Source organism: Suncus etruscus, chromosome 1, assembly GCF_024139225.1.
Source record: "Suncus etruscus isolate mSunEtr1 chromosome 1, mSunEtr1.pri.cur, whole genome shotgun sequence".
Taxonomy (NCBI): Eukaryota; Metazoa; Chordata; class Mammalia; order Eulipotyphla; family Soricidae; genus Suncus; species Suncus etruscus.
The window spans coordinates 186,553,596-186,578,989 of record NC_064848.1 but is presented as its reverse complement, the minus strand read 5'-3'; the positions used below and the strand labels follow the sequence as shown (position 1 = coordinate 186,578,989).

At 43.7% G+C, this 25,394-nt stretch overlaps 1 protein-coding gene and 1 non-coding gene across 3 annotated transcripts in view; both read left to right on the top strand.

Moving 5' to 3' along the window:
• Positions 1-15,002, top strand: part of FBXL20 (F-box and leucine rich repeat protein 20) — a 93,820-nt gene extending 78,818 nt beyond the window's left edge. For both annotated transcript variants that reach the window (XM_049779940.1, XM_049779947.1), the window contains exons 11-15: positions 2,869-2,929; positions 5,662-5,706; positions 9,119-9,175; positions 11,252-11,464; positions 13,924-15,002. In XM_049779940.1, coding sequence (XP_049635897.1) covers positions 2,869-2,929; positions 5,662-5,706; positions 9,119-9,175; positions 11,252-11,464; positions 13,924-14,031 — 484 coding nt within the window. In that variant the 3' untranslated portion in view covers positions 14,032-15,002. The remainder of the gene's footprint in view (positions 1-2,868; positions 2,930-5,661; positions 5,707-9,118; positions 9,176-11,251; positions 11,465-13,923) is intronic.
• A 3,097-nt stretch (positions 15,003-18,099) lies between these two features.
• LOC126028673 (U1 spliceosomal RNA) lies at positions 18,100-18,265 on the top strand. The gene has a single exon (XR_007502459.1). It is a non-coding gene; the product is annotated as a U1 spliceosomal RNA (small nuclear RNA).
• The last annotated feature ends 7,129 nt before the right edge of the window (positions 18,266-25,394 follow it).

The following is a 25,394-nucleotide window of genomic DNA, read 5'->3' as shown; positions in this document are numbered from 1 at the left end:
CTTCCTTCCTTCCTTCCTTCCTTCCTTCCTTCCTTCCTTCCTTCCTCCCTCCCTCCCTCCCTCCCTCCCTCCCTCCCTCCCTCCCTCCCTCCCTCCCTCCCTCCCTCCCTTCCTTCCTGATCATACCCGGCAGCGTTCAGGGGCTACTCCTGGCTCTACGCTCAGAAACCGCCCCCCAGCAGGCTCAGGGACCACATGGGATGCTGGGATTCAAACCACCATTCTACTGCATGCAAGGCAAACACCTTACCGCTGTGCTATCTCTCCGGCCCATAAGTGAATTTTTCAATATTAGTATTTTCATATGGTTATTGAAGAAAAAAGTTTAAGTCTCTGTGTGTGATTTATATTTTTGTGATGATGTTGGTATATAGCAGAAAGTATTTGAAAGAAAAATAGTCATGGGTTGGCATTAGGAGCCATAGAAGTAGTACAAGAGAGAAGACACTTGAATTGTAAGTGGATTGTGACCCTGCTTTAAATCCCCACCACCACAATATGGTCCCCTGTCAGTGCCAGGAGTTGCTCCTAAGTACAGTGCCAGGAATAAACCCTGAATCTTATGGTCATGCCCTTCCCATCCCATACCCCCCTGCTCTAAAAAATAAACTCTGTTAAGGGGATGAGGATGTATTTTGGCAGTAAAGCACTTGCCTTCATGTATGAGACATGAAGACATTCAATTCCCAGCACCATGTGCCCTTTCCCCCAACCCTCTACCAATAGTACTTCTGGTTGTCACCCTATTAGTCCCAAGATGTAGCCCTGAGACCTCTGACACTTAGATGATCCATTCTCTCCCCTGGTGCTGTTGATATGTACATGTTATCAAACCATAATCTGAAAGAGAACAAAGCACTATTTTATAATAGGAATGATTCCTATATGGCTTACCAAAAAACTTACTATACTACTTGCTGAATGTTCGCCATTGGATCGGGTGATTTGCACATACTACCTTACATAGTTATCATAATGTCATAAAGTAACCATTATTATAATCTCTGTATTAGAGATGAGAAAACAAGAGTACAAAGGATAAACCTATTCATAATCTGACAGTCTGATTTTAGAATTCATGGACCATTTTTCCTTACATATTATAATCATCATAGTAAGATTTGATCACTGTAATATAACATGATCATAGTAAATAAGATTTTCTTAAAACTTCTTGCATTCAACAACCTGGTCATGTACCTACCCTTAATTAGGGGATGAAAGTTGACTTAATCACAAACTTTCTTTTTTATTTGTCTTTCCCACTCAGTATATCATTGACCATTTACTTGATCCAACTTACTCCTCTGTCCTTATTTGATCTTTTTTTAAATTATAAAATATTTAAGCACCATATTACAAGCATGTGTTTCGTATAAACAGAACACCCCCCTTCACCAGTACAACATTCCCCCAGTGATGCCCCATCTCCCTCCTCTCCCACCCCTGCCTGTATTTGAGACAGACATTCTACTTCTCTCATTCATTAACTTTGTCATGCTAGTTGTTAGTGCAGTTATTTCCCTAACAGCATTCACCACCAAAATTTCTTAGTGCATAACAGACATGGTCAAAATTAATAATGTCAGAAACCTCAGTAGCTCAAGATAACCAACTCCTTTCTGAAAATATTATTCATACCCTTTTCATATTATATAGGAGGACCTTTAAGAGACAAGAGATAACTCAGATGGCTAAATGTATGCTTTGCATGCAACAAAGCCTAGGTTTGATCCACAGCACCTCCCAGACCCTCAGCCCTAAACAAGAAGCAAACACAGAGCTAGGACTAGACTGCTGTGTGTGGGCCCAGAAAGTACAGAAAAATGGAGAGAGCTAATTCTTTGCAGCTTTATTGTTAGACTAGAAAAGCTCTCCAGTATAATATACAGAAGTGAGTTTATAGTCAGATCATAATCTTCATTTTATATAGCATTCTTTTTTTTTTTTTTTTTTTTTTTTTTGGGTCACACCCGGCAGTGCTCAGGGGTTACTCCTGGCTGTCTGCTCAGAAATAGCTCCTGGCAGGCACGGGGGACCATATGGGACACCGGGATTCGAACCAACCACCTTTGGTCCTGGATCGGCTACTTGCAAGGCAAACGCCGCTGTGCTATCTCTCCGGGCCCTTATATAGCATTCTTTTTGAATGATTTTAGTGGATGATGATGGCATGTTTTAGCTTGAAATTTTTCTTCAGATAGTGTGGTAATTTGAAAGCAAGCATGTTTTGTGCGGGTGCTACCAGGCTTCTCCATAGAAAAGCATGGCTCTAGTTACTTGTGCTATGGTTGCAGATCCTGGATGGAGGAGAATGGCTGCTGGTTCAATTCCTTATCTGCTGGGAACCAGTGGAAGGAGGCAAGAAGCTTCAGAATATCTTTTTATAGTGTCGAATTTTGTATTTGGGACAGACCTAGACTTGAGCAGTTCCTTGTTAGCTTTTATTTAAAAGCTATTTAAATCTGTGTGGACCTAGTGTAAAATAAGTAGGAAAAGAGTACCTCAGTAAGGGATGAACTGAAACTAGTATTTTATCTCCATTTCCTTTGTTTTCTAAGAGCAGGCTACCCTCTGGGGGTAAACAGTATACCATCAAGAGGGTTTTTAAATGCATTTCTCATACATTTGGTGTTAACTGCAAGTGCCCATTACTTTCTTCCGATTGTGTGGTATTCACAGGAGCACTTTTGGATGACTGTGAAAAGGAGTGGCAGTCTGTGTACAGACTTGCTGAGCTGTTGTTAGCATTCTGTAATATGTAGTATTTAGGGAACAGGAGGTGGTTTTTGTACACTTTGCTGTTTTTATGACCCAGTTTTCAGGAACCAGGGTCTTAACTTGCACTTTTGTTCTTTATTTTAACAGAATATTAGAAGTGGCAAGATGTTCGCAATTAACAGATGTAGGCTTTACCACTCTGGCCAGGGTAGGTATATTCTCTGTTTCATCAGCATTCTTTGGGGTTATATTTAAGATCGAACAATAAAGAAATGTAGAATGGCAACTGGAAGGAAGATAGAGTTGGTGGCATGGGTGTAAGTGAACGTCTCTGTAGCTATGGTTAAGGGCCTGCTGGTGCCAATAAGATTATTAACTGCTGGGGTCAGCGAGATAGTACAGGTGGTGAGACATATGTTTTTCATATGTCTAATCCCAGGTCAATCCTCAACGTTATATATGTACTGCAGAGCACTCCAGGAGTGATCTCTGATCTCTGTGGCTCCAAAACTTTTGATAAAAGGAATATAATATAGTACAGCAGGTAAACACACACCCAACCAGGATTCAGTCCCCTACTACTCCAAATTGTCCCCTGAGCTCTCCAGGAGTAAGCTCTGAGCACAGCTGGGTGTGACCCAGAAACAACAAGTGCTCAAGAAATGCCAGCTTACATTGGAGAACATGATATAAAAATAAACAGGAACTTCTTTCCCTAGTGTTTTCTGAAGGAAACATGGTTAGTTGATGTGTAGGTAGTGAATCAGAATAATATAAAAAGAGGGTTTTTTTGTTTTTTGTCTTTTGAGGCTGTACCCTGTAATGCTTAGGAGCTACTTCTGGAATCTCACCTGGTGAACTTGCAGGACCATATGGGATTCCAGTACCCCTTCCTGCTCTGGCCCCACATGTTTGATTTTAAATGAAGAGGTTATGAGTTTTCCATGAGGCCTAGAGTGATTATATAATGGGTAGAGCGCTTGTCTTGCACGCAGCTTATTTGAATTAGATTCCCAGTATCCCATGTGGTTCCTCAGCACTACCAGGAATAATTTCTGAGTGCAGAGCGAAGAGTAAGCCCCTTGCACTCCCAGCTATGTCCCCAGAGCCAAAAAATAGTTTTCTGGGACTAGAGATCTGTTCCCTATGCTGAATTTATACACTTTACATGCAGAAATGCTGGGTTTGAACCAAGCATCTCTTGGTCTCTAAGCATAGAGTTGACAGTAACCACTGAGCAACATTGAGTGTGGCCTACAAATGAGAGATTTTCTGTATTTTTCAGCAGCTTATCATTCTTGGAGTGGGCTATATAAGTCATGGTACAGTAATAATATTTAAAATTATGCTCTTTGGGGGCCGGAGAGATAGCACAGCAGTAAGGCTTTTGCCCTGCAAGCAGCTGATTTGAACAGATGGTGGTTTGAATCCCGGCATCCCATCTGATCCCCCATGACTGCCAGGAGTGACTTGTGAGCGCAGAGCCTGGAGTGACCCCTAAGCGCCACCAGGTGTGGCCCAAAAACCAAAAAAATAAAAAGCTCTTTGTGCTCTTTGCCCAGCAAAATTGAATGTTACTTTCATGCATTTTGGTAGAATACTTAGGTTGGGGGTAGCACATGGCTAATAAATATTTTTTTGTTATTCCAGATAAGTCAATAGTATTATCATTAAAAGGGTTTCTGTATTGGCTCATTTTTGTGTTTGTTTTTTTTGCTGTTGTTGTTCAGCTTAGTTTTGTTTTGGTGAGGTTAGGATACCCTTCCCTCCATGTTCAGGCTCACTCCTGGCTCTGTGCTGAGAAAATCACTACTGATGGGGCTTAAGGTTAAATATGTGGTACCAGAGATCAAATCTGGGTTAGCTGAAAGCAAAGCAAGTGCTCTGCCCCCTTGTATTATTCCTCTAGACCTTGATTCAATGTTACTGGTTCATGAAGTTATTCTTTGGATTTGTGAATTGTATAAAGTATGTAATAGTTTTTACCAGAGTGATAATGTAGTGGGTAGGGTGCTTGTCTTGCACACACAGCCTTCTCATGTTGATTCTGGGCACTAAATATAGCCCCCCAGAGCTAAAAGTGAGCCCTCGGCACAGCTGGAGTGTAGACAGACAGACAGACAGACAGACACACACACACACACACACACACACACACAACAGTGGAATAATTGAGAAATCTCAGTGGTTTAAGACCTTTTTTTTTTTTTTTTTTTTTTTTTTTTTTTTTTTTTTTTTTGGTTTTTGGGCCACACCCAGCGGTGCTCAGGGGTTACTCCTGGCTGTCTGCTCAGAAATAGCTCCTGGCAGGCACGGGGGACCATATGGGACACCGGGATTCGAACCAACCACCTTCGGTCCTGGGTCAGCTGCTTGCAAGGCAAACACAGCTGTGCTATCGCAGCTGTGCTATCTCTCCGGCCCCTGGTTTAAGACCTTTTAAAGTAGAATGAGGGGCTAGAGAAATAGTGCATTGGGAAAGGTACATGCCTTGAATGCCAATCTGTGTTCTGTCCCTGGCCTCCCATATGCTGTGCTGATCATTGCCAGGAGTAACTCCTGACCATTTCTGGGTTTGTTTGGGGTGGTTGGAGGCCTCTAAACAACTAAAAATACATAAATACATAAGTTGAATGAGGGGCCGAGCGATAGCATAGCGATAGGTCATTTGCCTTGCACTCTGTCAATCCAGGATGCCCATATGGGATGATTCCCAGCATCCCATATGGTCCACCGAGCCTACCAGGAATGATTTCTGAGTGCAGAGCCAGGAGTAACCCCTGAGCATCACTGGTGTGGCCAAAAAACAAACAAACAAACAAACAAAAACACATAAATTGAATAAGACAAATGGGTATTTAAATGATACCAACTCTGATGTGCACTAATATTTTATTAGTATATTTAAATGTTTGTGCTGTAATGTTCTATATTTTATAGAATTGTCATGAGCTTGAAAAGATGGACCTGGAAGAGTGTGTTCAGGTAAGTTTGTGAGTTTTCAGTCAGAAATAACAATATTACAGATACTTAGCCATCAGAACAGTGAATTCCTGTCCTAGTCTCTCATAATTAAATTATTTAATATAAAAAAACAGTACTCTAGGGCCGGGCGGTGGCGCTGGAGGTAAGGTGCCTGCCTTACCTGTGCTAGCCTAGGAGACGGACCGCGGTTCGATCCCCCGGCGTCCCATATGGTCCCCCAAGCCAGGAGCGACTTCTGAGCGCATAGCCAGGAGTAACCCCTGAGCGTCACCGGGTGTGGCCCAAAAACCAAAAAAAAAAAAAAAAAAAACAGTACTCTAACAGCAGTGTTCACTTTTTTTGATATCCTCCATACATATGAGGAAGAGGTACTCATTTGTGTTTAGAATTAGGAAAATGAGTACCTAAAAAGGTGTGGGGGAAGAAGGGGGGTGTGTGCCTAGGGTACAGTGGGGGGGGGGGAAATATGTACTGGCAAAGGGATGGGTATTGGACATATATGACTGAAACTCAATCATGAACAACTTTTTATCTCATGGTGCTTCAACATGAAAATTTATTTAAAAAATATAAAAGAAAGCCGGAGAGATAGCATGGAGGTAAGGCGTTTGCCTTTCATGCAGGAGGTCATCGGTTCGAATCCCAGCATCCCATATGGTCCCCCGAGCCTGCCAGGAGCAATTTCTGAGCCTGGAGCCAGGAATAACCCTGAGCACTGCCGGGTGTGACCCAAAAAAATAAAAGAAAGGGGATGGAGAGATAGCACAGATGTAGGGTGTTTGCCTTGCACGTAGTGATCTAGGAAGGACGGTGATTTGAATTAGGGCATCCCATATGTTCCCCATGCTTGCCAGTTGCAATTTCTGAGCGCAGAGCCAGGAGTTAACCCCCTGAGCGCCACCACGTGTGACCCCCCAATACACACACACACACACACACACACACACACACACACACACAAACACACATATGAAAGAAATGGGGGGTGGAGGCAAAAAATTTTTAAAAAAGAAACTAGGAAAATAGGAGCCAGGGTCAGCCAACCCAGGTTTGATCCCCAGCATCCCATATGGTCTCCTGAGCCCTCTAGCAGTGATAGCTAGGCACAGAGCAGAGAAAAGAAACTAGGAAAATAACTTAACCATCAATAGGTTCTTAATGGAAAGAATGAAGGTACAAGCATTTGGTGGGACATTATGTTGAAATATTTCCTAAGAAATACAGGATTGTTGGCGCCGGAGATAGCATAGAGGTAAGGCATTTGCCTTGCATGCAGAAGGTCCATGGTTCAAATTCCAGCATCCCATATGGTCCCCCGAGCCTGCCAGGAGCAATTTCTGAGCGTAGAGCTAGGAGTAACCCCTGAGTGCTGCCCTCCCCCCCAAAAAAAGAAAAAAAACAAGATTGTGAAGTTAATATATAAAGTCCAGTAGATAGCTTTGTCCCTTTACAACATAACTGACCCTGAATAGTTTTAGCCCAAACACCCAGTCTCCATAGAAGCAGCTTCAGTTGCCCAGATTACTTTCTTACCAACCCATTTGTCGTTTGGATATCTTCTTGTTGTTGTCTTTTGGATGTTTCTAAATACCTTGTTTCACTTTTTTAGTGTTAGGCCTTCTGAGTGATGTGCCTACCTCACCCTCTACTTACATTGTTGTGTTTGCTTTGGGTTGATTTTTGTTTTGGTTTTTTTTTGGGGGGGGGCCACACCCATTGGTGCTCAGGGGTTACTCCTGGCTATGTGCTCAGAGATCACTCCTGGCTTGGAGGGACCATATAGAACACTGGGGGATCAAACCCCATAGCACTTGGAAGGCAGATGTCTTACCTCTAGCACCACCGCTCCAGCCCCAGGTTTGTTTGTTTTTGAGGAACATCCCCACCCTAGTGGTCTTACAACCCCAGGCTATTCCTAGTTATACTATACCTGTTGTTTAGTTCTAAAATCTGGCAGTATGGGGCTGGTCATACTGAGCAGTACTTTTAAGCCATCAGTGCTATATATTGCAGTGCCCTGGGTTCCTTACATTACTTGGGATCAAATTTGATGTCTCACTCACATAGAGCCTGGGTTCCACCAGCCCTTTGAAACCCCCATGGGCTTTCTTGTTCCTTCTGAAACTGTGTGCTTACGTGGTCATTTCAGAGTCAGAGAAGAGTTTGAGGAAAAGCACTGATTTACTGTAAGTTGTGTTTCCAAATGCTTACAGTGAGCCCAAATTACAGTTGTCCCTCTGCCACCCTTGGGAGAAAGCAGCTGATAGGATCCTCAATCCTGAGTTGCCAAATATCTAGATACTTGAAAGGGTTCCAACTTTAGTTTCCCCTCCCCCCTGACATGTTTTCTTTGGATTCTTTTCTGTGATGGTTCTGAGGTGGAGGAAAATTTACATGGTGATGGTCTTGATTCATCCTTAAAATAGTAAGTCAGAGCTGTAACAGTAGGTAGTACAGTGGGTAAGTGCTTGCCGTGTACATTACTGGACCTGGGTTTGATCCCTGGCATCCTATATAATCCCTTAAGCACCACCAGGAGTAATTCTTGAGTGCAGAGCATAGAGCATCATCAGGTGTGGCCCAAAAACCAAAAAATAAAATAGTAAAGCAAAAAATTTAAATTATTCAATAACATTAACTAAAGATGACTTGTGTTGAAACCCAGCCTGGCTAGGTCCTCAGAACAGGCCTAGGTAGCATATTAGAAGTTTAGCTAACTACATTTATAATTGTTTTAGACTGGTAGTGCTAAGGGGTTATTCTTGGCTCTGCATTCAGAAATCATCCCTGGTGGTGCTCAGGGGACTATATGACATTCCAGTAACTCAACCTAGGTCAGCTGTTTCAAGGCAAATGCCCTACCTGTTGTAGGCTTTAGCCCCAAACTTTACATTTGTTATTTGATGATTATCCAAACATCAACTGTGTAGCTTTTACATATATATGCATAATATACATATATGTATTAAAGCACCATGAACATGTTTGTAACATACAAACATGTTTGTAATTGGGTTTCAGTCATAAGGACACCCCCCCCTTCACCAGTGCTCCCCATCTCCCCCACACCCCGCCTGTATTCGACAGGCATTCTACTTCTCTCAGTCATTAACATTGAACTCTGTAGCTTCTATAACTATCAGTGCATCACTCCATATGTGGTCGCATATTAGAATGTGGGGAGGTCATGAAAAGTTGGGCAGCTGTAAATTTAAGTCAGTCATTTTATGAATCGAAGTTGCTGGCAGTACTTACCTGTGTTGTATTTCTTAAGCAAAAATGCAGTTCTATTTGGAGTAAATTTAAGACAGCCTTGTGTAGAATAAAGTGTGGAATAAAGTGCAGTCAAGAATGAGATATGACCATAACTTTACTTGGAATTATACCTAAAATTAACTTCTGTGTCTTTTAGATAACAGATAGCACATTAATTCAGCTTTCTATACACTGTCCTCGACTTCAAGTATTGGTGAGTTTGCAAGTTCTGTGATTAGATTTAATCACATCCTAGGGGTTTTGGTGACTCTCAGTTTTCTCTGAGGATCAGGCTTTGGAAAGTTTATTTCTCTAAACTTCTAGTTCACATGGAAACGGGGAGAATATCTGAGATAGGAACTGGAAAAGTTACGTTTTTCCTTTTTAGTTTGTTTTTTTTTTTTTTAGGGTGGAGTGATAATATAGTGAATAAGTTGTTTGCCTTATACGACTGGCTGGATTCAGTTCTCTGCATTCCATATAGTTTTCTGAGCCTACCAGGAATGATTGCTGAGCACAGAGCCAGAAGCACCCTTCGTGGGGGAAAGGAGTTGTTTTGGGGCTATATAGGATCAAACACAGGTCAGCCACGTGCAAGTACCTTACCTGCTATATTATCTCTCAGGTCCCATTAAATATTTCCTACTTAGGGGCCGGAGAGATACCATGGAGGTAAGGCGTTTACCTTTCATGCAGAAGGTCATCGGTTCGAATCCCGGCATCCCATATGGTCCCCTGTGCCTGCCAGGGGCGGTTTCTGAGCATAGAGCCAGGAGTTACCCCTGAGCACTGCTGGGTGTGACCCAAAAACCAAAAAAAAAAAAAAAAAAATTTCCTACTTAGAATAATTAGGGGTTGAGAGGGAGGGAGTACATAGAGTAGTTGTTTGCCTTGGAGGCAGCTAACCCAGGTTCTGAACATCCCCAGCACCCTATACAGTCCCTTGAGCCCCATCAGGTGTGACCCCATAGCACAAACCCAGGAGTAATCCCTGAAACACACCAGATGTGGGTTAGAAACAAAAATATAATATCAATAACATTTAGAGCATGAATTAGCCTTCTTATTATAAATTGTATTCTAGCCTGATAGCTGTTTTGCTAGAGATCCATTGGATTAGGTGGCCTAAAATTGTTATTTTTCCTTTGCACTATAGAAACAGGTCAAGGTTTATTTAGGAGGACTTCTTTTATTTCTAGTAATGCTAAGAATTAGCATTCTGGCTGAGTCAAATATTTCAACTCATTTTTGCTGTGTTCATGGCACAGTACTGTCCAGAAGTAAGTTAAAGGTCCTGGTTTTATAAGGAGTCAGGAATTCAAGAACAATGGATAAAGTAAAGAAATTAACATAAAGGGGCCAGGGCCAGTAATAGTACAGTGAGTAGGATGTTTGCCTTGCATGCAGCTGACCCAGATTCAATCCCCTGCATCCCATATGGTCCTATGAGCCCCAGAAGAGTGATTCCTGAAGTCAGAGCCAGGAGTAACCCCCTGAACATTTGCCTGCTCAGCAGAACTGAGCTTCCCTGGCATTGAGATGTGGGAGATATGGGAAGGAAGTTGGTGGTGGAGATTGGGGTGGGACCCTGAGACAGTGATGGAGGGAGGTTGGTGAGAGTAGAGTTTGGAATACTATATGCATGAAAACCCTGGCATTGACAGTATTGTATAATTGTAATTTTCAGTGACTAAAATATTTGCCTGATTAAGTATACCAATATCAGTTACTCTCTAGTCAGTCCAGATTCTAGAATATTTAGTGCATTAAAAGCTTTAGTTCCGGGCCCGAAGAGATAGCACAGCGGCGTTTGCCTTGCAAGCAGCCAATCCAGGACCTAAGGTTCGAATCCCGGAGTCCCATATGGTCCCCCGTGCCTGCCAGGAGCTATTTCTGAGCAGACAGCCAGGAGTAACCCTGAGCACCACCGGGTGTGGCCCAAAAACAAACAAAAGCAAAAACAAAAACAAACAAAAAAAAGCTTTAGTTCCACTTATCTATGTACAAATTAGGTAAATTGATTTTTTTAAGGAAGGGGGCTGTATTTTTTGTTGGTAAAGTATTTTGTTCCTTATCACAAAATATATTTTCAATTACACACAGAAAGTAGATCATTGACTGTCAAGTACAGATCTCCAAAAACTTGGCTTGCTTTGTTCATCTTACTGCATGGATCCAGCCATGGCTCCTTTTATGCAACATAACCAGAAAGTCTGTCCTACTTCCTGGGGGCCTCTGGGTAGAAGAATGCCATAAGGTATTTTAGTATCCTTCCTTTCTCTGGCTACAGAGTTTGTCTCACTGTGAGCTGATCACAGATGATGGAATTCGTCACCTGGGGAACGGGGCCTGTGCCCATGACCAGCTGGAAGTGATTGAACTGGACAACTGCCCACTAATCACAGATGCATCCCTGGAGCACTTGAAGAGTTGTCACAGCCTTGAGCGAATAGAACTCTATGACTGCCAGCAAATCACACGGGCTGGAATCAAGAGACTCAGGGTAAATAAATGTGGCTACACCACTTCCCAGCTCTAGTTCTATATACCCTCCCCCACCCCCCTTTATAGTTAAGTTTCTGAGTTTTATGTGGGGTTTTTCTTTTGTTGTTGTTGTTGTTTTGGGGTCACACCCAGCAGGGTATGGCCCCAAAAAACAAACAAAAAGAATGAAAGTGGCTGGAATCACACGTCATTGAGCTTGCTCCCCAGTATGCAATATTGTCCTGGAGCCCTGCTAGGAGTGATTTCTGAATGAAGAGCCAGGAGTAATTCTTGAATATTGCCACCTGTGGCCTCCTTCCAAGACTGAAAATCAACAGTCTAGTAAAAATATTTATTGCTGGACCCGGAGAGATAGCACAGCAGTGTTTGCCTTGCAAGCAGCCAATCCAGGACCAAAGGTGATTGGTTCGAATCCCAGTGTCCCATATGGTCCCCCGTGCCTGCCAGGAGTATTTCTGAGCAGACAGCCAGGAGTAACCCCTGAGCAACGCCGGGTGTGGCCCCAAAACTAAAATATATATATATATATTGCTTAGTTTTTCCTATTTCTTCTTTGTTATTTCTTTTATTCCCTCAGTATTCTTCATTGTTTCTTTTTTTTCTCAGTCTAACAGGATATATTCTCTAATTGAGTTGATCAGATTTTTAAATAAATGGACCAAACCTTTCCAAAGCATGTATGGGAAAAGAGAAAGAAAAAAAGATCATTGATGTTGGCTCTTTTTTTGTTGTTACTTGTTTTTTTTTGGGGGGGGGTCACATCTGTCAGCACTCAGGAGTTACTCCTGGCTCTATGTTCAGAAATTGCTCCTGGCAGGCTCAGGGGACCATGTGGATGCCAGGATTCAAACCACCGACCTTCTGCATGCAAGGCAAATGCCTTACCTCTATGCTCCCGTTTCTGCGATTTTTTTAAAAATACTTAACGGGGGGGGGGGGGGCCTAAAAAAAATTTAACAGGGCCTGGAGAGATAACACAGCGGCGTTTGCCTTGCAAGCAGCCGATCCAGGACCAAAAGGTGGTTGGTTCGAATCCCGGTGTCCCATATGGTCCCCCGTGCCTGCCAGGAGCTATTTCTGAGCAGACCGTCAGGAGTAACCCCTGAGCACCGCCGGGTGTGGCCCAAAATCCAAAAAAAAAAAAAAAAAAAAAATTTAACAAAGAAGGAAGAAAGAGTAACCAAAGCTAAGATGAGTTCATTTTCACCTATAAATCTAGCCTCTTTCCTATAGGCAAGAAGCACATGACAGTAATAAACCCTGGCACCAAATATGTTTGTTTGTTTTTTTCTTTTTGGTTTTTGGGCCACACCCAGCGGTGCTCAGGGGTTACTCCTGGCTGTCTGCTCAGAAATAGCTCCTAGCAGGCACGGGGGACCATATGGGACACCAGGATTCAAACCAACCACCTTTGGTCCTGGATCGGCTGCTTGCAAGGCAAACGCCGCTGTGCTATCTCTCTGGGCCCACCAAATATGTTTAATCCACACCTCAAGCCCTGCCTGGAGTGCACATAGAACTAGAGTAAGACCTGAGCACAGCTGGGTGTGACACCGCCACCAACCAGCACTCAGGAAAATAGTTAAGCTTTCCTGGGGCATCAGAAGAAATAATGTTCACATGGCTTAGAAGAAAGAATTATCTTAAATTTTTTTTGTTTTGTTTTGGTTTGTTTTGTTTTTGGGCCACACCCGTCGGTGCTCAGGGGTTACTCCTGGCTGTCTGCTCAGAAATAGCTCCTGGCAGGCATGGGGGACCATATCTTAAATTTATATTGTTTAGTTCAGCTATGGGAATATAATTACGAATCCTTTCAGAATAGGTTAAGAGAGTTTAATTTAGTGTGTGAAGTTTTCCCCTGATTTTATTATTATTTATCAGGTATCAAAGTAATATGATTTTATTTGGTTATTTATATTAATTTCCTTTTTTTTTTGTTTTGGTTTTTGGTTTTTGGGCCACACCCGGTAATGCTCAGGGGTTACTCCTGGCTATGTGCTCAGAAGTTGCTCCTGGCTTGGGGGACCATATGGGACACCGGGGGATCGAACCGCAGTCCGTCCAAGGCTAGCGCAGGCAAGACAGGCACCTTACCTTTAGCGCCACCGCCCAGCCCCATATTTATATTAATTTCTAATGATGCAGATTACAACCTGGGCCCCTGATCTTCCTGATACTCACCTCTGATTTCAAGTCTGTTATACTTCTCTGTGGTATTTATTTGTTTGATTGGTTTGTTTTGGGCCACCCCGAGCAATGCTCAGATCTTACTCCTAGCTATATGCTCTTAAATCACTCCTGATGATCTTTGGGAGACCCTATGTGATGCCAGGGTTCAAACCTGGATATGTCTACTCACTGTACTTTAGTTCCAGTCCCTCTCTGTGATGTTTCTGTAAAGCAGCTTTGCTCTTTGTGTTTAGCCACCTCTTAGTAATGTTTCCATCTTATTTTCAGACCCATTTACCCAATATTAAAGTCCACGCCTACTTCGCACCTGTCACTCCACCCCCATCAGTAGGGGGCAGCAGACAGCGCTTCTGCAGATGCTGCATCATCCTATGACAGTGGCGGTGGTCAACAATGTGAACTGAGTATTTAATGAAACTGCAGAGTTGCCGTGGAGTCTCCAGTGGAAGCAACCCCAGTATTCTGGGCAAGGGTTACAAAGTCAGGGCAGCATCCAGATTCCCAAAGCCACACATATACCCAGCCTCACCCCTTCCCACTCTAGCTCTTCAGGGGACTGAAATTTGTGCTGCCTTTATCAAGTGGATTGGTAAAAACTTACCCATTCCTGTTGGCATGCCTCGAAGAAAATTCATAGGCAAAGGAGAGGAAGGAGGCATCCCAGCAAGCCAGTGTTACTCCTTCTGCGGTTTCCTTCTTATCTCGAAAGGGTTCTTTGGTGATTTTGGAACAACAACCGCAGTCTTCCAGGGTCAAGGAAAAGCATAGGAGAAAAAAAAAAAAAAAAACACAATAAATGTTGCATCCAGGGACCAGAAAGAAAATTTCTTTGCATCCTCATGGTAGCCGTCCATTGTGAGATGACTGCAGAGCACCTGTGCTTCCTTGTTCCCATGCCAACATGCTGAGCATGCTCACAAAGAAGGCTCTTCCATTACTCCCGTGTGTTCTTGGAGTATTTGGCCCAGAGGTTTCCCAAATGGGTTGCATTGAAATCACTGTGGTCCAGATGTGATTACTTCCTCACTCAGCTCTTCACTCTCCGTGGCACCTTGTGCACCTGTCTTTTGTTCTCTGTTGCTCCCTCCTGCACTTTGCTCAGTCTGTTATCTGTTCCTGGTCTGCTTACTCACACTCAGTTGTTACTCCTTCACTGTTGTTGTGTTTACAGTTTGCATTTGGATGATTAGTTGGGGTTATCAAACATTTTTAAAAGAGACGTTATCAATAAATATTTTTTTAATTCTGAATTTTACCCACTTAGGAGACCCTGCCTGAATTTTTGCCATTGTGAAGGGAAACTATTAACAAAAGCAAGAAAATTTATAAAAAGATACTGAGTTCAATCTCACTAGTGAAAACAAACTGTCTTTTGATTTTTGCTCTATCTTATGCTACCCTATACTACACTTGATGTTCTCAGAATTCCCCTGCACATGTTTCCTTCGTCCAATGACTAGTTGGGGTTTCTTACTTCCAACGTAATAAGGAAAGAGAGAAATGCATTTTTTAGTCAAGATTGCAATGGCAGGGCCAGAATGATAGCACAGAGGGCTGATCATAAATGCCTTGCATGTGGCAGACACAGATTTGATCTCAAAAGACTCCAAATAACCCACCAGGAGTGATACTGAGCACAGAGCTTTGCATAAGCTCTAAGAATTGCTGGGTGTGGCCAGCAGTACTTAGGGCTGCTGGGAATGTGTGCAATGGCATATCTCAGAACTGAACATGAACCCCACCATCACTAGTGCTCAGACCTGTTTTGTACCCTTTAATCCAAGTGTGATCAGTGGCTACTTTGATTTATGTAATGAGGTAGTTTCACTTCAGCAGACCCCTAAGGAACAGTTGTCTAGCAACTCAGTTTCTCTCTTTTTTAAATTCCATTTCAGCCTATTAGGGATATGAGAGTGGTGATAGCTGATCACCCCACCTCCACAATTAAATCATAAAAGCTGAGTGAAGTGTAATGAATTCCTTTGAAATTAAGTTTCTGGGGCTGGAAAGAGCACAGCAAATAAGGCATTTGCTTTACACATAGCAGACCTGGGCTTGATTCCCAGCACCACATAAGTGCTGGTTCTACAAGCATATGTAAGAATAAAGGTTTTTTTGTTTGTTTTTGTTATTTTGTTTTTAAGAATAAAGTTTATTTCTTCACCAGCAAACAAATGAAAAAGTCTTAGAACTATTTGCTCCCCAACATTATCATGCTTTTTATTGTAAATCCATTTTTTATTATCAGTATGCTCTTTTAAAGCTCAAGTAATTTGTTGTTTTAGTTTTGGTTTTCGTTTTCGGGCCACACCCAGCGGTGCTCAGGGGTTACTCCTGGCTGTCTGCTCAGAAATAGCTCCTGGCAGGCACGGGGGTCCATATGGGACACTGGGATTCGAACCAACCACCTTTGGTCCCTGGATCGGTTGCTTGCAAGGCAAACGCCACTGTGCTATCTCTCCAGGCCCCAGTAATTTGTATTTTTCATATAACTTTTCCCTTACTCTCTTTTCAAAATGCCATATTAGTTTCATGCTGCATCTCACATATAAAAATCCACATTATAAAGATATTTTTGCACTCCTTTGCTTCCAGACATGGTTGATTATATTCAGGTCACTCATTGAAACAAAATTAAAATATAGCTAGCGGGAGGGTGGTCATCATGTTTAATGTATGTGCTTTTCATTGGTAGTAATTGAAGAAATTTATTAACCATAAAGCCGTGACTCATTGTAAGAGTGAATTTTAGTTGCCCGATAGTTGAGGTTACTAGGGTTCATTAGATAGGAATTTTGATGACCCTGCTGACTTGTATATGCACATCTCAGATCAAAGAATGAACCTGACCAGCAGTCTATTTGGACTTCTCCAGGCATTCTTGTGTAGGCCAAGAACAGTTAGGTGAGATCATTCAGGCCCTACAGTGTGCAATACCGGCTTATAATATGGAGCCAGGTTCCATTCTCCGAACTTAAGGCCAATCAGTCTGTTTTATGCCAGCCTATGAGCTGCACCAGCTGAGAAAGGAATATATCAAGACTTTGAAGACCCAGCCTGGTAAGTTATTACGAAGTGGAAAGGGTCCTGACAGCTAACCATATGCTTGTGTTTCTGTGTCAGAAAGTCTTGAAATTTCATAAGGATTCACAAAACCATGTAGAGAAGTGTTTACTTACTAAAGTTGAATTGAAATCAAACTGTTGAACAGTGATCCAGCTTTAGCGTTTTCCAATATTTGGAGTATGGTAGCATATACATGTCTTATGTAAAGAAAAATATTTTCTCTTACTCTGCTCTTGTAGGATATAAAAGTATTCTCAAAGTGCTCGTTGTCAGTATCCAGTCTGCTTTTCACATCCATTAAGCTGACTAGGTGGGATTTCACACATTTTCTCCCATCACACATTTATTATAGATGAAATAGGTTTTATACTTTATTTTGGACTTTCAAACAGTTCAGTCTATCAATAATGCTGCAGTAGTAAGGTCTTCACTTCTCATTGCCCTATTAAGTATATTGTTACTTGTCTCGTAGCCCATTACTTTTATGAGGGATGGAACATGGTATGTAGTGGAACTTGTTTTGGAGTGAATGGGGGACTGGAAAGATAGCATGGAGGTAAAGCATTTGCCTTGCATGCAGACGGTCAGTGGTTCAAATCCCGGCATCCCATATGGTCCCCTGAGCCTGCCAGGAGCGATTTCTGAGCATCGAGCCAGGGTAACGCCTTAGCGCTGCTGGGTGTGACCCAAAAACCAAAAAAAAGGGTGGGGGGAGTGAATGGTTAACCTTAGATAGGAGGATGCTGAGGATCATGGCTGAAAAGTCACAGACTGCTTCAGTACTTGTCCCCAATGAATATACAGCTATCACAGAAATAGCTATTCTGCCTTTTTCTCCTTACAGTCGTCATTTTAGGTTAGAGTTCTATCATGCTTTGGAATTCCAAGTCATAACACATTTTATAGAGATTGTCTGCACACTAGTTCTTTGACTGGTACACCAATTCTACTGGAGTCTTTCACCCCCTCAAAAACAGACCATATGGATTTATCAAGTCTTAAACTTGAGAAGATCTGTGTGAGTTTGGTTTGAATGGCTAGAGGTGAAGTTCTTCATAGTAATCCTGGACCAGAAAGCTCTAATGTAGTGGCAGGGCAAGAGGAAATATGAAACCCCTCTCTGTGTGTGTGTCTGCTTGCCAGAGCTTCACTGTGCAACTCGTTCTCTTATGAAAATTTTTTTTGTTCGTTTTTGTTTTTGGGCCACACCCAGCGGTGTTCAGGGGTTACTCCTGGCTGTCTGCTCAGAAAGAGCTTCTGGCAGGCATGGGGGACCATATGGGACACTGGGATTCAAACCAACCACCTTAGGTCCTGGATCGGTTGCTTGCAAGGCAAACACCGCTGTGCTTTCCGGGCCTTATGAAAATTTTTATTATACTTAACTGGCAGGGGCGATACCATGATCACAAAGGTAGTTTCCCCAGGGCGAGGCTCACCCATTGCACACTCGGGGTGTGCTGACCCCTGCGATTTCCCCAAATGTGGGAAACTCGACTGCGTAATTTGTGGTAGTGGGGGACTGCATGTGCGCTCTCTCCTGGAAAAAAATTTTTGATTGATTTTGGGGCCACACCCTGTATGTTGCTCAGGGCTCATTCAGAGAGGTGCTTTGGAGACTGGTATCAGATTGAACCCAAGCCTCCCACAGACAAATCACGCACACTTGACCTTTGAACTACCATAAATTTTAAATTTGAATGGTTCCGAAGGTTGTGTAGGACAATATTGATAGGGTATAATAAACTGGGTAATTTGGTCATAACATGTCTATTTGCTACATTCCAATGCCCACGCTGAGCATCCTGATTCTCCAGGACTCATCCTGATCTTCTTGGGACAAATTTTATTTGTGCCAGAAAGAGTTTTCTGTTTGGGATTGGGAGGAAGAGGGCCAGTGCCAGGAATTGAACTCCAGGGCTTCACACATGCAAGACAAGAGCTGTACTAGCCCCAGAACCTACTATTTGAAGCAAGTGTGGTTTCTGCTTGAAGGACTTATCCAGCTCCCCATCTTTGAGGCTCACCTTTCAATTTTCTCCCTTTGAGCCATAAATGTCAGTCTCTATGCTGAGTCTGGGAGAATATTTGGAGCCCTGAGAGAGCTCCACTTAATGTTTGGTGGAAAAGTGATATTAAGTTGCAATGTGGAGTGTTAAGAATACCATAATTTGGGGCCGGAGAGATAGCATGGAGGTAAGGCGTTTGCCTTTCCTGCAGGAGGTCATCGGTTCGAATCCCGGCGTCCCATATGGTCCCCCGTGCCTACCAGGAGCAATTTCTGAGCCTGGAGCCAGGAATAACCCTTGAGCACTGCTGGGTGTGACCCAAAAACCACAAAAAAAGAATACCATAATTTTTCTTCCACTCTTGCCTATGATTTTGGACTACCCCCAACCACCTGATCCCAGGGATCCAGCCCAGGGCTTCACAATATAAAATCAAGTACTCTACCAGACTTCCTCCCCAGCTCCTGTGTAGTTGTGATAAACTCTTAGGAGAGCTTGGTTTGCAAATGTGAGTCTCAGTGCCTCCTCAGCCAAGAGGATTAATTGAACTTTTAGAAAAAAGAACTCTGAAGGGATTCGTTCTTTGTTCTGTCCTTTAGTGGGTGTTTGAAAAGTTGGGTGGGAAAGTGGTAGAGGAGAGTTAGAATGAAGGGGTGTGTTGTTCTGGAACCAGGATTCATGGTCCACAGGCGCACGTCTTCACCACATGCATAGACAGTCGTCCTACAAATCTGGTTTGCCTTTCTCCATTAAGCCCCTCCCTGGAAGAAGGGTTTCAACATTCCTAATGGTCCAGCCACTGTCCGGATGGGGAGAGAGACTGCAAGCACCCCAGTGCTGCCCAGCCACTCTGGGCCAGGTTTTCAGAGAAGTTGGACAGTGAAAATTGCAGAAGGTGTCTAGATGCCCACTTTCCCCCCCTTCTCGAGGAAGTCTTTGAATCACATCACCATTGTTAAAAGTAGAGGAAAATGGGGGGGGGGAGCGGAGGGGGAAAAAAAGAAAATGACACCTCACTAAGGCTCTTGTCATTGTCTCTCTTGTCACTAATTCAGACTCATGTCACTCATGTCACACTGCTTCTCATTTGTGTTTCCTTTAGCTTAATCCCTCTGGGTCCCTGAATTCAGTATTCTGCTTTGTTTTGTTTCGTTTTGGGCACTAGAGAATGAAAATCTCAAGTCTTAAAACCCTGATTTGAAAGGAGTCTTTTAACTGGCATGGTTTGAGTGATTGATTAGCTTTACCTTTTTCTGCTTAAAGACTTGAATGATTTTGTTTTTCCCCCCTAGTGCTAAATAGATAATAATAAGTGAAACCTTTGCTGCTACCTTCCTGGGTTTACATCCCTTTTTATTCCCCTTTAAGAATAATTTCTGGGCCCAAGCTGTGGCGCTAGAGGTAAGGTGCCTGCCTTGCCTGCGCTAGCCTTGGACGGACCGCGGTTCAATTCCCCGTCATCCCATATGGTTCCCCAAGCCAAGAGCAACTTCTGAGCGCATAGCCAGGAGTAACTCCTGAGTGTCACCGGGTGTGGCCCAAAAACCAAAAAAAAAAATAATAATAATTTCTTATTTGTGCTTCCAATGACTGTTAATTTTTATTGAGTGGAGGAAGAGGTGAGCCTTAAATTTCTTCTATTACTTCCCTCATCTGCAAATTACACTCACCTCTAACTCTCAGATTCCTTTGGCACTCGTTACAAGATTCATGGGCTGGGGCTCGTGAGAAGCTCTTCGTGTGATGTTTTTTTTCTCACTTTGATGCAGCTGGCCCCAGAGGATCTCACCACCAGGTCTAGAGGGTACTAGAGCAGGGGAAAGGTCTTAATTTTGCCTTCTCCATTCCTGTTTCATGGTTCAGCCTTCAGACGCCTCCCATTCTGATCCTTATTGCTCCCAGGAATTGTTTTCCGGTAACATGCCTCAAGCATTTCCCAGTGCCCTCATCCTTTGCCCAACTTCCAGGGACCCTGAGAGCACAGAAACAAAGCATAGCCTGTGCAAAGCTCAGAGAACTGTGAGGACTCCCCCTGCCTGTCAGACTCTGGGGACAGAGATGGATGGGTCAATGGTGCTGTAGGAGACATTTTTATCTTTAAACCAGGCTGTCTCATCCCTAGAGCGCCCTGCCAAAACTCCAGCCCACTTGTGCTGATGGGGTGAGAAGGCCGAGACTGCTGGGGCCTGATCCCAAACATCACTGTCTGGGCTAAGCCTTCCCCAGCCTTTCAGACCATCCTGCTGGGTGTTTGCTCTGCAAACACTGCTGATCATTTCCACCAGGCCTGTGCCAGCACACCGCCCCAGGGCCAGCACAGTTCTTCCAGAGGGGCTGACATGGCCCCACTTCTGTCCCAGAGACTGTTTCCATTACTTTGGACACATGAGGCTGGGGGACGGAGGCTTATTTAAAACAAAATCCAGGGCGGCAGTAGAGGGTTCTTTTGCTTTAAAAATCTTTGGACTAAAAGAAAGTTTTATATATAAATATATAAATTGTTATGTAACTATTATTGTTTCTTGTATGTTCTAATTTTGTTTTATGAATTAAAGGAAGTAAGCTGTGATGACCTTTCATTTTGCTGCGGAAATAGCCTGACTTGGAGCTGTAATTCTTCCTTGAACCTTAGAACCATAAAAAATCCTGGGGTTTAGGGGGCTGGAGAGATAATATAGCAGGTAGGGTGCTTACCTTGCACATAACTGACCTGGATTCAAACCTCAGCATCCCATATCTTCCAAGCACCACCATGAGTGATCCCTGAGTATTGCCTGGTATAGTCCAAAATAAAGCCAAGAAAAAGTTCTGGGGCTAAGTAAAGGGGTTTCTTTTGGGCCTCTATATTTTAATAGCCTTTAGTAGTCTTTATTTGATACCCTGAGCCACAGTTGCCTCACAGAAGAATAAAACGGGGCCAGAGAGAGATGACAGGGCACTTTCCTTGCACGTGGTCAACTCAAGTTCTATCCCCAGCATTCCATATGGTCTAGGTCTTTCAGGAATAAATAATCCCTGAACACTGCCAGGTGTGGTCCTAAAACATGACTGCTACTAAAAACCTTTAGGTTAATTTTATGATCAAAATTCAACCTGAGTCTTTGGAGGGGTGAGGTGCAATACCTGGCAGTGCTTAGGTCTTAACTCCAGGCAGGACTCAGGACTATGTATGGTGCCCGGGGATGGAACCAGAGTTCTTCCAACAGAGCCACATGCGAGACAAATGGCTTACTTCACTGTATTGCTCCAAGATCAGCTTGAGTCTCTTCTCTATAGAGCATCGCCCTTGCCTTGATTAGAAAGCAATGAAAATGGTCTCAGCCTGTGGCTACTCTGTCTCAGTGCCTCACTGTAAAGTGGAGATAGCAGAGTGTCTAAAATTGTGAAAAATAAGAGAAAGTGTAGGTACGTGTGACCTGCTGTTCCCTTATTCTGTGTTTGAGTCTGGTTGAGAGTTACATGCTGCCAGATCCTTTTGAGGCGCCCAGCCGTGTACCTGAACCATCAATCTAGATTAAGATTCCTAAGTATCCTGTCATGCAGCCTCCCTGGGAGCCTCTGCTTTAAATCTGATCATGCCGTGTGAGGTGAAGACCCATCTGGATTAGTCACCAGAAGTCATTGTGCTCCCTCCAGGAACAAGTTGATCTACATGCTCAGTTTTCCATCCTGAGTGAGTCAGTGTTAGATTGGACAAGGAGTTTTCTAGTCTGCAAACTTCAGAGGACAAAGATGACTTTCCTTCCCCTGTCCCGTCCATTAATTACTAAATTGAGTGTTTAGAGCCTTCCTCCTGACCATTCCTGCCAGAGGCCACCTGATTTAAGATTAAGATAAACCAAAGAAATTTGATAAGTGATAACAAGTTGAAGCAATAAGAATTTAAACAGGGGGCTGAAGAGATAGCATGGAGGTAAGGCATTTGCCTTGCATGCAAAAGGATGGTGGTTCGAATCCCGGCATCCCATATGGTCCCCCAAGCCTGCCAGGAGCTATTTCTGAGCATAGAACCAGGATTAACCCCTGAGTGCTGCCGGGTGCGACCCAAAAATAAATTTTAAACAGGAATTCACTGATGTGTATAGAAGTACGGGCATATAGTGTGCAAGGTATCAAAGTGGTACCTAGATTACTCTGGTCCCTAGACTAGAGAATTGAAAAGGAGGAGAAAGAAGTTGAGGTGGGAAATAGAGGCAAACTAGAGCTAATGGGGACACATAGAGGTATGGAGTATCTATATATCTGAACCACACAACACAACTAAAAGCATTGAGTATCTAATCTACAACAGCCAAATTTTTAAGATGTGACTGTCAAGAGGCAAGGTCTCGGGGGAAGGTCAACCATGATAATGGAATTGATATTGGAACACTGAATGCCTAAAACATGACTGAATAACTTGGTAAATCACAATGCCCTAGTTAGCACTGAGTCCCTGTGAGATAGTTCCAGAAGTAGAGCACTCAGCTGGTATGTGCACTCTCAGTTGTATCCATTGTGGATTATGTCCTTTCCAACCCTCTAGCACTGTCCAAGGAGCCTGGTGCCCCCCCCCAAAAAACACTGAACCATCAAGGCCAGAAAGCACTCAAGTATCTGGCTGTAATGACAAGTAAATTAAAAGTGTTTAATATGATTTTTTTTTACTTGAGAACTAGATCTAGCAGAAGACACTAAAAGATCGTTGTACAGGAGCCGGAGAGATAGCATGGAGGTAAGGCCTTTGCCTTTCATGCAGAAGGATGATGGTTCAAGTCCCCGGTAATCCCATTATGGTCCCCCGAGCCTGCCTGGAGCAATTTCTGAGCATAGAGCCAGGAGTAACCCCTGAGCGCTGCCAGGTTGTGACACAAAAACAAAAAAAAAATCTTTGTGCAGGAGCTGGAATTGGTGGGTGCAGCGGTAGGGCATTTGCCCGGCACTTGGCTGACCTAGGACAAACTGACGGTTCAATCCCCCAGTGTCCCCATATGGTCGCCCAAGCCAGGAGTGTATTTCTGAGCACATAGGATAACCCCTAAGCGTCACCGGATGTGCCCCCCCCCCAAAAAAAATCCTTGTACAGATCCAAAAAAAAAAATCCTTGTACAGACCCAAACGTGAACCCTTGAGGAGCAAGAGTTTATACAGAAGATAGGATACTTGCCCTTACCCTGTGGCCAACCCAGGGACCATCACCTGTGCCCCATACAGTCAAGTCCCCTGAGCACCACCAGCAAACACTGATTTTCTTGGAGCTCTGGCTCCTAAAGAAACATTACTGCAGTGTTTTCACCAGCTCAGCCCACTTTGCTTGCATGTGGAAGAACATCCTGTCAGCCACCAGTCCCACTGAGCAGGATTCTCAGCCACAAGATGTTGCTACAAAGCTATTTCAGGCCGCTTTGAAATTCTGTGGTTTGTGCATTGTTGGTTTGAGTCTCGCCAGCACCTCTCCTCCCAATAATGTGCTGGACTTGGCTTCCCTGCTCCCTGGGTGATGGTTAACTCCTCTGAGCTCAAAAGAAACATCTGGGGATTTTTAAGATTTCTAACAGTCCTCGCTGGCAGCAGTTCCCCTTTGCAGCAAGGTGCCTCTGTGTCTACGACAGAACCAAGGTGGATTCTGCAGAGATCTGTCAAATGGGAAAGAAGGCACTAGTGCTGTGAGAGCTGCTGCCAGGCTGCTTCCAAACCTCCAAGCAGCAGGCCTGAGTATTCTCCTAACCCTGCCTCTGTCTTTTGTTGTTGTTGTTGTTGGGTATTTGGGGTGGGGGACCACATCCACTGTGCTCAGGTTACTCCTGGCAGTGTTCAGGACCATGTGGGATGCTGAGGTTGGAACTCAGGTCCTCTGCCCCGCCCACTGTACCCCCATCCTTTTTCTTTAGAAAATATCCCTAGTCAGCACAGCATGCAATACTGTGGCATACAGGTTGGGGTGCTGTTTCCAGTGGCTACTTGCCCTTTTGCCTTATACAGAAGGGAGGAAGTGTGAAGAGTTAAACTCCCTGCTGTAGAAACAGCCAATGTGGGGCCGGGAAGGTGGCGCTAGAGGTAAGGTGTCTGCCTTGCAAGCACTAGCATAGGACGGACCGAGGTTTGATCCCCCGGCGTCCCATATGGTCCCCCCAAGCCAGGGGCGATTTTCTGAGCGCATAGCCATGGACTAACCCCTGAGCGTCAAACGGGTGTGGTCAAAAAACAAAAAAACAAGAAACAAGCCAATGTCCCCCTTGTGTGAATGCATCTGTTATGTCCCAGTTTTGCTCTGCTGTGCTCTGTGTGTCTCTGACCCTCTGATCCCTGGGTAGTGAGCTGGGCACAGCATACATCTGCAAGGAACCTCACTCAGGTAATCAGACACTCTCTCGAACCTTTCTCCACGACAGCCGCAAAGTAGGACTCATCCTTAATAATCTGGTTCAGAGAGCTGGAATGATATAGCACAGCAGTAAGGCGTTTGCCTTGCACGCAGCCAACCTGATACAGACCCAGGTTTGATTCCGGACATCCCATATGGTCCCCGAGCCTGCCAGGAGTGATTTCTGAGTACAGAACCAGGAGTAACCCCTGAGCACTGTCGGATGTGGCCCATAAACAAACTAAAGTGTTTATATATAATATATAAAAATGTTTATATATAATCTTTATACATATACATACATACATACTCTGAGTCAT